Below are 12,500 nucleotides of genomic sequence, written 5' to 3' on the forward strand. Positions count from 1 at the left end.
TGGAATAGTCAGGTGTTGGCCGTGGCTTAGCAGTCTAGCGTAGTCGTTAGCCTCAAAGTTGGCGAAGCTTGTGTCTGTGCGAGCGAAAGAGAGTAGCGACGTGTGTGTGTGTGTGGCTAATCTGAAATTATGAGCGAGTTAACAGTCGAATTCCCATGGAAGTGCCTTTGTTGTAGGCCTATTCTGTTTGATGCCTTGGTATTTTGTACTGGTTCTGTGGTAGCAATTTGCAAACTGGTGGGCATTTGAGCTGTTACGGTCATGTCCACGCACAAATGTTTCGTGTGTGCTGTCACATGCACTTCTCATTAGCTCTAGGTCCGTCAATGTTTTGAAAGACCTCAGGAGTCAAAGCACATGAAACGATATTGTGCAATGGATAAGATAGGCCTATATGCTATGTCGATGGATGATTTAGTTGTTATAACCCCGTTTTGCGTTTTCTTTGCCTGCTACTTCTGAATTGATCACCATTTAGCTTCACGTTATGCTGCTTAAAATATGTTAAGCCTACGCTACGTCTAGATCAAACGAGCGCTAGATTTTGAATACCGTAGCCAGCTGCGCATTACACCGACTCTCATGCCGTGGCAGAATCTTTCTCGCGTCACGCTCTCTTGAGCTGCCATGCAGGTGACACTCTAGCTTGCGTGAGACCTCTGGTACAACCCCCCTAAAACGAATAAGGCATGAATCTTTGGATTGAGTGGCAAGGGCTGAGTTGGTCAAAATTTCGAACTATTTTGTTATTAGTATTAACTGCCATAAGACGTTCTCTTGGACACCTCCAATAGATGAAACAAATAAACGTCATTTTATGGCAGCATTTTATGGCAGCAGTGGTGTCAGCTCATGTTCTGTTCTTCTATCTTGGTTAGGTCCTCTTGCTTGCATATATATGGCATTCTTATTCACATTTAAAATCCTCAGTCAGTGCAATGTAAAGACAGGCTATTCACAATTGCTGGCTTTGATCACTTGAAATTGTGAAAGCGAACATTGTACCTTCTCACTGGTCATTTATGATCAGATCTCTTTATGCTTATAATATTCACTATTGCATTCATTCAGATGCACAGGTGTGTGTGTGTGTGTGTGTGTGTGTGTGTGTGTGTGTGTAGTGTGTGCAGGGCCACTGACAGCTTTTACCGGGCCCGGGACTAAATCATCTGAAAGGCCCCCCTCTCAATAAATACAATACAATTGGGTCCCAATTCTGGGGGCCCTCTTTCTCAGGGCCCGTGTCAACTGTCCCCTTTGCCCCCCCTGTCGGCTTCTGTGTGTGTGTGTGTGTGTGTGTGTGTGTGTGTGTGTGTGTAGTGTGTGCAGGGCCACTGACGGCTTTTACCGGGCCCGGGACTAAATCATCTGAAAGGCCCCCCTCTCAATAAATACAATACAATTGGGTCCCAATTCTGGGGGCCCTCTTTCTCAGGGCCCGTGTCAACTGTCCCCTTTGCCCCCCCCCTGTCGGCTTCTGTGTGTGTGTGTGTGTGTGACGTGTGTGTGTGTGTGTGTGTGTGTGTGTGTGTGTGTGTGCGTGTGCGTGTGCGTGTGCGTGTGCGTGTGCGTGTGCGCGCGCCTGTCAATTGACCACAATCTGGCTTTATTACATTTTTCAATACTCCACGAAGGTCTAAAATTTTGCCCATGGTCTAAAAAAGGTCTAAAAAAGTCTAAAATTTCACTTGTTAAAACCTGCAGACACCCTGCACACACACACACACAGCACCGCACCACTGCTTAAGGAAGACACTAATGAGCCACAGGCAAACACACATGCAGAATATTCAGTCACACACACACACACACACACACACACACACACACACACACACACACACACACACACACACACACACACACACACACACACACACGTATATGTTATGTATATGTTAAGTGTATAGACACACACAGGCATACAGTATATGCACACACACGCGCACATACTCTTAAGCATGCAGATACACACACACACTTAAGCATGCAGATACACACACACACTTAAGCATGCAGGTACACACACACACTTAAGCATGCAGATACACACACACACACTTAAGCATGCAGATACACACACACACACTTATGCCGTGTCCAGACCAAGAGCGAACTACGCTGCCTGGTAGCGTGGGTAGCAGAAGAAGTTTCGCATTGAATACGCTGTATTCGCTCGAGACGCAGCATTGACATGTTTGATTCAGCTAATCACATAACGGCTCTGGCTTGACAGCCTGGGACATTCGGAGATATGAACGTTCCGATTGGTTGTCGCCGAACAGCGTCAGAGCGAATTCGCCTGCGATTAGATTTAGTTTAATCTTAAAAATTCGCTCTGGTCGCGCAAGAAGCTTCGCTACTGGCGAATTCGCTTTGGTAGCGCAGGTCGCGTGCCCTCCATAGAGAAATAATGACTTCCGTCGCTTCGTTCGCCCCGTTCGCTCTTGGTCTGTACACGGCATTAAGCATGCAGATACACACACACACTTAAGCATGCAGATACACACACAGGGAGAATAAGGTGGAGTGCCTATAAGGACGGACTATTCAGGTGCAATAAAATACATGGAGTTGCACTTCTGCAGTGGAGGAGAGGAGAGGAGCTGGGAGTGGGGAGGCTTGCCTGTTACAAGGGCCAATACACCCGCCGCAGCGAGATTCAAGGGACAGAGAATCGTTTCAGTGCAACAAGAGCGATACGAGCGATTGAAGCGACTAGAGTATGTCCGTTAAAAGCGGGATGCAAGCATTGTGGTGGCTGCCGCCGAACCGTGTCATAGCTAATTTGCATAATATTCCCAGGAGTGAAACTACAAACTGTTGCTCTTGTCGCCCGAATCGCCTGTAGTCGCCCGATTCGCTTTTGTTGCGCGACTCAATGCAAAGTCGATTACTTCCGTCGCTTGCTTCGCTCATGTCACGGGGGTGTATTTGTGCGGTTACAAATGTGTGCGTTCTCTTCTTCTTCTTCCTCTTCTTCCTCCTCCTCCACCCCCTCCTCCTCTTCCTCTTCCTCTCCTTCTTCCTCCTCTTCTTCTTCCTCCTCTCCTCCTTATCTCCTCTTCCTCTTCCTCTCCTTCTTCCTCCTCTTCTTCTTCCTCCTCTCCTCCTTATCTCCTCCTCTTCTTCCTCTTCTTCCTCTTCTTCCTCCTTCTCCTTGGAGCAAGAGGGGAAACTGGTGAATTGTATTGGCGTTTTTAAGCTATGGTTGAGTCAAGGATTGTAACTGAATTACTGAACCTATTTTAAGATGACAAGGAATGACAAGAAATGACTATGGACAATTGATGATGGTAAAATATTGTATGTTATGAACTGGTGTTGAAGTCCAATAAATGAGTTTTAAATCTCTCCTCCTCTTCCTCTTCCTACCCCTCCTCCTCTTCCTCTTCTTCTTCCTCCTCCTCCTCTTCCTCCTCCTCCTCATCTCCTCCTCATCCTCCTCATCCTCCTCTTCCTCCTCCTCCTCCTCCTCCTCCTCCTCCTCATCCTCCTCATCCTCCTCCTCCTCCTCCTCCTCCTCATCTCTTCCTCATCCTCTTCCTCATCCTCCTCCTCATCTACTCCTCCTCCTCCTCATCTCCTCCTCTTCCTCCTCCTCCTCCTCCCCATCTCCTCCTCCTCCTCATCCTCCTCTTCCTCCTCCTCATCCCCATCTCTTCCTCCTCATCATCTCCTCCTCCTCCTCCTCCTCCTCCTCATCTCCTCATCCTCCTCTTCCTCCTCCTCATCTCCTCCTCCTCCTCATCCTCCTCCTCCTCCTCTTCCTCCTCCTCATCTCCTCCTCCTCCTCATCCTCCTCCTCCTCCCTTCCTCCTCCTCATCCCCATCCTCATCCTCCTCTTCCTCCTCCTCATCTCCTGCTCCTCCTCCTCCTCCCTTCCTCCTCCTCCTCCTCTTCCTCCCTTCCTCTTCATCCTCCTTCCCCTTCTCCTCTACTTCTCCTCCTGTTCTCCTCCTCCTCCTCTCCTCATCCTCTTCCTACCCCTCCTCCTCCTCCTCCTCTTCCTCCTCCTCTCCTCCTCCTCTTCATCATCTTCCTCCTCCTCAGCTGGTAAGGCCAAGTACACGTTTGACTTCTCGGAGGAGGAGGGCGGCGGCGACGATGACGACGACCAGGAGGAGGAAGATGGCCGCTCGTCACCCGTGGCGACGGGCCGCTCGTCGTCTCCGCTGCGTTCCTACGGCGACTCGCAGCCGAGCAGGGAGCTGTTCAGCAACAGCAACACCACGCAGGACGAGGACGAGGACGACATCTTCCCACCCAGAGCCACACACACATCGTAAGGAGACACTACAGACATATTCCCACCCAGACCCACACACACATCGTAAGGAGACACTACAGACATATTCCCACCCAGACTCACACACACATCGTAAGGAGACACTACAGACATATTCCCACCCAGACTCACACACACATCGTAAGGAGACACTACAGACATATTCCCACCCAGACCCACACACACATCGTAAGCAGACATTATAACATCTTCCCACCCAGACCCACACACACATCGTAAGGAGACACTACATCACATCTTCCCACCCAGACCCACACACACATCGTAAGGAGACACTACAAAGCGGATTCCAAAAAAGTTGGGACACTTTGTATTTTGTGAATAAAATCAAAATGCTGTCATTTTCAAAACATCTAATATGTTAATAAGGTAGAGCATTATGTACAGACAACATATCAGTTGTTAAAGTCGAGCAGAATTATTGTTTTGAGGTAATTATGTGATCATTTAAAATTTGACCCATGCAACAAATCTCAAAAAACATTAATGCACAACTAAAATACCATCACAGAAAGGCTGTGGCACTCAGCAGTGAAGATTTTGAGGGACTAATTACTTATCTATTACACAGAAAGATTGAATTATCAAAATTGCAGGCATATAAGGCCTATTTCCGTAATATAGAGTTCTGTGTTATCATTGCATGAGTTATGAGATCATGACATACTTGTGGTCAATAAGCAAGCTATGACACTCCAACAATGACAGCTCTCGAAAAAATGACCATAAACACAACACTTGATTAATGCACATGATGCAGACATTAAACAGTGTTACATGCAGAAAAGCTCATTCTATGGACCTAGGAGACATGTGAAACTGTCCTCTGATTACAGGATGGAAAATAGTTTATCCTGTTTGAAAATTATGGAGTCATGCACCCTCCAGGTTATATAGAAAATGAATACTTCAGCTTGATTTAGTGGTCAGTCTGAAAGACAGCATATACGATGGTAAGGGGGTGCAGAGGTGACTTGGTTAGGGTCTTCTTACTCATGTAGAGCATTAAAATGAATGTTAAATGATGCATACAGACTTTAAAAAGCAAACATAGCTACCAAGGCATTATATTTTGGAGCACCGCCTTTAGGTATTGTCCCCTAATGGTGGCAAATTTAAATCTCTACTATGTTCCAACAGTGTGGTTCCATCATAAGAGTAAACAGGTCACAAAATTGTTTTCTTGCAGTCAGGATATGCCCATATTAAGCATAACAAAAAGGTAAACAAGTTGAAGAACACACCTATCAGTTGAGCTGCTGAAATCATGTCTTGCACATCAAAATATCTAATTTTTGAATAAAATTATGCCATCAGTCAAAGTATTTAACTGTTCAGTCTCATCCCTTGTGTTGTGTTTAGTCTTATCTAATATAAAATGCATTTTATTGGCCCTGTCCCAACTTTTTTGGGATTTGTTGCAAGGGTGAAATTTTAAATGATCACATAATTACCTCAAAACAATAATTCTGCTTCACTTTAACAACTGATTTGTTGTCTGTACATAATGTTCTACCTTGTTAACATATTGAATGTTTTGAAAATGCCAGCGTTTTGATTTTATTCACAAAATACAAAGTGTCCCAACTTTTTTGGAATCCGCTTTGTACATATTCCCACCCAGACCCACACACACATCGTAAGGAGACATTACACCACCCAGACCCACACACACATCGTAAGGAGACATTACACCCAGACCCACACACACATCGTAAGGAGACACTACATCACATCTTCCCACCCAGACCCACACACACATCGTAAGGAGACATTGCATCACTATTCCCACCCAGAGCCACACACACATCGTAAGCAGACATACACCCAGACCCACACACACATCGTAAGCAGACACTACACTTCCCACCCAGACCCACACACACATCGTAAGCAGCACTACATCACCAGCAGAAATCTCACCTGTGTATGCGTGTGTGCGTGCGTGCGTGCGTGCGCGTGCGTGTGCGTGTGTGTGTGTGTGTGTGTGTGTGTGTGTGTGAATTGGAATAAATATTAAATTTATTAGTGAAATATGATTTTTGGTATGTGTGGTAACTCCCCCCAGTATATTCGATCGGTTGGCGGTTTGATCGGTTGGCTGTTTGATGGATAATTGGATAATTGACAGATTTGATTGAGTGTTTTGCAAGTAGTGATAGATAATCTGATTGACTGACAGAGATGTTATTGCTTGTTTTGTTTTATTAACTGACTGCTTCTGTCTGGTATTGCTTGTTTTGTTTTGTTTTATTAACTGACTGCTTCTGCTTCTGTCTGATGAAGGTCGACGCCTGCAGCCAAGAAGAAGACGCCCACGAAGACATTCACCTCCAAAACGGCCTTCTCCGACAAGAGCGACGACAGCGGTAAACACATGTTGCTGATATTACTTTTTTCTTATTATTATTTAAATAATTTCGCTGTTTTACTTTAATGAACGACGTTTCGGTACTAGACCTTCATCAGTACCGAAACGTTGTTCATTAAAGTAAAACAGCTAAATGGTCAGTGTGCTGGAGTTTTTTTCAAGTTGTCTGCTGAGTGACTATGGGCCATCTCTGACGCACCTGCCAGATGAGGTGTGCGAAAAAAGTTTTAATTATTTAAATATATATATATATTCAGGGGCATGTTTGCCTCCATTTCGATAGTACAGTATAAGAGGTGAGTGGGAGAGAGAGGGATGGGTGGGAGGATTGGCAAATGACCCTGGCCATAATCGAACCCGGGTCGCCGGCGTAGTAACCTAGTGCCCTACCGTTAGGCCACGTCAGGACCTGTTGATAAGAAATATTAAATAATAATTAATGTGCCATAAAAGGATTTAAAAAAACATTTGAGGTACAAAAAGGAGGGGGAAGCCTTTTATCAAACACTTGGTACATACTTAAAAAGTTTTTTACATTTTATCTTCATGGCTGTTGAGACGCCCAAGTTTTTTCAATGGTTGTTGGAACTTGTTTTTGAAATGCTTGTGTGTCTGCGTGTGTGTGTGCGCGTGTGCGTGCGTGTCTGTCTGTCTGTCTGTGTGTGCGTGCGTGCGTCTGTGCGTGTGTGTGTGTGTGTGTGTGTGTGTGTGTCTGTAGATGTTTGTGTTGTAGATGGTGGCAAGTCGGACAGTGAGGAGGACCACAGCCAAGCCTTCTCCACATACTCCAGCAGCTCAGCATTCGAAAAGCCAACGCCCGCCAAAAAAGGTAGCACACACACACACACACACACACGCACAAACACACACACACACACACCACACACACACACACAAGCATGCACGCACACACTGTTATTACCCCTCCTACAGCTGGACACACACACACACACACACACATACAAACAGACAGACACGCACACACATACACAGACACAAGCGCCCAGCAAAAACAATTATGTCATTTCCCTTTCCACCACCAGGTGTCCTCACAACACCAAACACCGCATCCCAATTCCACAGTGCCCGCCAAAAACAGACAACACCTCCTACACACCTTCTACCATATCAGCCAATGTTAATTCACGATCACCAAAAAGACTTTCCTTTGAAGGAGTGGGCAGAATCACACAACTGTACTGTCCTTGTATGTACAGTGCATGAACAAACACAACTTGTAGAATACACAGGATGTCAAGAAAATGTTGTGAAGAAACTTCGTATCTCAACTTTTTCTCTGCCTGATGAAGGTCTAAGGACCGAAAGCTTGCAAGTCAAGTAAAGCTTCTTTGCACAAAAATAGACCTGAAGTGTGCAGATTGTCTTCTTTTTATACAGAATGTTTTACTGAATCCTGCACCTTCTAAACAGCTGAGCGGTGGCCTATCACAACTTAAGTTATCTCAGCTTTTAAAAAATAGTTTTTAGCTTATTAATTTATTAGTCACTATTTTCTAATTGGATAATCATTTTAATTTATTAGTCACTATTTTCTAATTGGATAATCATTTTGTTATTTTAAGTTGGTTATTAAATTATTTGTAAATGCTTTTTACTTGAAACTAGAATAACACGTTTGCTTGAATAATCATTTTATTATATATTAAGTTGGTTATGAAATCATTTATCATACAAATCATGGAAACTGGCCAGTAGGACTGATTTCCATTTTATAATGAAATAAGAACGAATATAAAATAATTAATAGAAATAGTGGAGATCCGGGGTTTCTGCTGGGCAGCGATGCTATGCTAATAACGGTAACGATGGCCAACAATTACTAGTCATATAATTGATCACTGATTTTACAGGTTACGATTGTCACTTCCACAACTTTTTTTTTTTTTTTTTTTGCCCAGCCATAACCACTACCACTCCCCACCACCAGATGTCCCCACACACCCACCCACCCACCCAGCACTCTAGAACCCGCATCGCATCGCATCGCACCGCTCCTCTTCCTAAAGACAAGAGAGTTTTATTGCAGCCCACTTATGAGTCTTCTCCCTCAGGCTACTGTACAGCTGATTATTCACACAGGAACCCTGAGCAGTGTAGTGTCACTGCTCACACACTTTCATAAAAATAAATATTTGATCGTCTCTTCTCGCTGAGCATTCCCGCTCCATCCATCCACACACTTGTCAGGCGGATGAGTTGTTTAAACAGGAGAAATGTGCATTTGGCTCAGCATTAAGACACCTTTAACGTCGTCGGAGTCAGTAGGGAAATTGAGTGGAGTGTGTGTGTGTGTGTGTGTGTGTGTGTGTGTGTCTGTGTGTGTGTGTGTCTGTGTGTCTGTGTCTGTGTCTGTGTCTGTGTGTGTGTGTTTGGCTCGGCGTAAAGACACCTTTAACGGCATCGGAGTCGGTAAGGAAATTGAGTGTAATATGGCTGCAGAAGGGTCTTTTCGGGACTCTTTGTCTGTTTCGAGATTTCTATTCGTTCATCAGACTCGAGAGGCCGAGAGTCTTTTTGTTGACTGCTTTGCCAGACTAGCATATTATCTGCAGCACGGCTCCTGCGAGCGGGGATATGCTTGTGTGTGTGTGTGTGTGTGTGTGTGTGTGTGTGTGTGTCTGCGTGTGTGTGTCTGCGTGCCTATGTGTGTATGTGCGTGTGTCTACGTGTGTGTGCGTGTGTGGGAGTGTATGTGCGTGTGTGTCCACGTGTGTGTGCGTGCGTGCGTGTGTATGTGCGTGTGTGTCTACGTGTGTGTGTGTGCGTGGGAGTGTATGTGCGTGTGTGTCTGCGTGCGTGCTTGTATGTGTGTGTGCCTGTGCGCATGTGTGTGTGAGTGCGTGAACTCTCTCTGCTCCCCTCTGCTGCAGCAACAGTGTTTACTAGACCCATTTAAACTAGCCTGGTTCACACCAGACGGTGTGTGTGTAGCTTCGGCGTCCCCTGGCGGCGCAGAGCTACACACACTACCGTCTGGTACACAGCCATAGAGCATGCTCCGTCTCCAACCAGAAAATAGGCTGAGAATGTATTGCTTCAAAATCAACGGTAACTCACATTGAGGAGTCACAAGACAGATTAGAGACTATATTGACTCTTTAAAGATTAACAGGAAGGTTTTTGAAGGAATTTGTTGGTGAGGAGGCCGTGCCGAAGCAATAAATTCTCAGCCTATTTTCTGGTTGGAGACGGAGCATGCTCTATGGCTGTGTACCAGACGGTAGTGTGTGTAGCTCTGCTCCGCCAGGGGGCGCCGAAGCTACACATACACCGTCTGGTGTGAACCAGGCTATCGATCCTACAGCCCACGATTCAATTAATCGATTCCCCCACTAGAGAAATGACAAATCGATTTTTGTAATTTTTTTGCTCATTTTGTGAGGCATTTGAAGTCATGAAGTTATAATGATCATAATATTAAAGATCTCCGTCAAATTAAATGCATGCAGATGTCAGCTTTTGTTGATTTATTTAACATTTTCAAACATAAGCAAAGCCTGTAAGGTAAAAAAAAATGTGAACCATTGATTTGAATCGAATCGTGAAGCACTCTTAAGTATCAAAAATACTTTAATCGTTGGCCTAAAGCAGCGGTTCCCAAACTTTTTCCCCTGCGCACCCCCACCTACATTTCAATGTAGTCGGCGCATCCCCTAAGCAAATATTTTGGTGTGCTGATGGCCACGCAACTATGAATCACTGCACATTATGGGCAGTTGTATTGGGGAATCCTCTTTTCCAATTGTCTAGGAGTTAAACTAAACTTCAGGTGGACCCTTTCTTCCAGCATACAATTCACCATACAATTAAAAACTATTTAAATGTTCATTAATGCTGTATAAAAACTCACATATCCACCAAGGCTCTATTTAGCTTGCGCACCCCCTTATGGCAGGCCGCAGGCGCGCATCCCCAGGGGTGCACGCACCCCAGTTTGGGAAACCCTAGCCTAAAGAATCGGTATTGAACCGAATCGCCATGAAGGGTGTTATTTACACCCCTAACAAGTTGGTGCAAAACTCATCCAACCACAACAGGACACATAAGAATTACATTGAAGAACAGGATCACTGCTAGAACTGAGAACCCTCTAGCAGCCCTAGACACACACACACACACACACACACACACACACACACACACACACACACACACACACACACACACACACTTATTATTATTATAGCATGAGTTCACTGGTAAAAATGGCGAGTGACTGGTAGATTTTGAAATCTACCTGCCAGAGTGACTGGTGGGGAAAAAACTCACGTTTCACCCCTGACACACATGCATACGCACACACACACATTTTGTTCTGACGCGCCCCCCTCCCTCCAGCTAAGAGACCGTCGGAAGGGGCGACTCCCAAACCCAGGAAGACGCGCACACACACACACACACACACACACCCAGAGACACATTTTGTTTTGTTCTGATGGTTTCCCCCCTCCCCCTTCCCTCCACAGCAGCTAAGAGGCCGTCGGAAGGGGCGACCCCCAAACCCAGGAAGACGCCGGCCAAGCCCAAGCCCAAGCCCAAAGCAGACCTGTCCACACCCCACTCCGCATCCGTCTGGGACTCCGACTCGGACACGGGGGCCAAGAAGATGACCGCATCAGCACCAGCAGCACTCAAAGGTGACACACATACGCACACACACACACACACACACACACACCAGCACTCAAAGTGAGACACACACACACACACACACACAGAAACACACACACACACACACACACACACACACACACACACACACACACACACACACACACACACACACACAGAGAAACACACACACACACCGCTGCGTCCCCTTTAGAGGTGAGCATTTGTAGGCGCCAACGCAGCGCAGCAGGTGTGGTGACAGGAAGCCGCACTAGCCCCACCTGTGAGGACACTGCACATATGCATATGCCCACCTGTGTGTGTGTGTGTGTGTGTGTGTGGATCCATTCACATGTCAGCCAACTGTCTTTCACACACACTCACACATTGTCCTGTGTGTGTGTGTGTGTGTGTGTGTGTGTGTGTGTGTGTGTGTGTGTGTGTGTGTGTGTGTGTGTGTGTGTGTGTGTGTGTGTGTGTGTGTGTGTGTGTGTGAGACATCATCAGTATGTGCATTTTGGGTGCATCATGTCATTGGAAGGTCAGCTTGCCACATACAGTAGCAGCTTACAGAGTCAACACACACACACTCACTTTGTCTGGGTCTAAGTTTACATAACCCATTGATGCTGGGTTTTGCTTTGCGCAACATTGGCCCTGGCGCCTGGAACTGCATTACGCAACATTCAGGCTCATGAGATTTGAGACAATTTCATTAAAAATCTTGGTCGAGCTGAATGAACACATTCTAATGCAAGATGAAGGTCTTAGGATTTTAAATGCAACTTATTGCATGTTTTTATGTGGTTCAGAGGCTGAGATATTTAGTTTTTATAGGCAGAGGGCAACTTTTCTTAACAAGGGCATTCGGCACCCTTTTTTGTAGGTGCTTTAGGCGTCAATAGGTTTATCTGCATCCCTATCGTTTCTATCGTGGATGTCCATTTACATTAAAACAGTGGTTCCCAACCAGGGGTACGTGTACCACTAGGGGTACGCGAGCACACATCAGGGGGTACGCGGAAAGATGTAATAATAGCAAATATATTGAGTGTAGTCACATTGGGATGGAGGAATAGAGCATGAATGAGGGTGAGGGGCAGTGGTGTAGTCTACTTTTCTGAAGAGGGTATACTGTATATCTGAGATTTTTTTGAAGTGGGTATACTGTATATATTTGTGCCATT

The 12,500-nt window shown here is 45.6% G+C and overlaps 1 protein-coding gene across 1 annotated transcript in view; it reads left to right on the top strand.

Moving 5' to 3' along the window:
- The window catches only part of LOC134436084 (DNA topoisomerase 2-beta-like), a 61,652-nt gene that overhangs the window by 46,857 nt on the left and 2,295 nt on the right, over positions 1-12,500 (top strand). The window contains exons 24-27 of the mRNA XM_063185110.1: positions 4,055-4,286; positions 6,597-6,679; positions 7,400-7,510; positions 11,169-11,339. Coding sequence (XP_063041180.1) covers positions 4,055-4,286; positions 6,597-6,679; positions 7,400-7,510; positions 11,169-11,339 — 597 coding nt within the window. The remainder of the gene's footprint in view (positions 1-4,054; positions 4,287-6,596; positions 6,680-7,399; positions 7,511-11,168; positions 11,340-12,500) is intronic.

This window comes from Engraulis encrasicolus, chromosome 20, assembly GCF_034702125.1.
Source record: "Engraulis encrasicolus isolate BLACKSEA-1 chromosome 20, IST_EnEncr_1.0, whole genome shotgun sequence".
NCBI classification, from domain to species: Eukaryota; Metazoa; Chordata; class Actinopteri; order Clupeiformes; family Engraulidae; genus Engraulis; species Engraulis encrasicolus.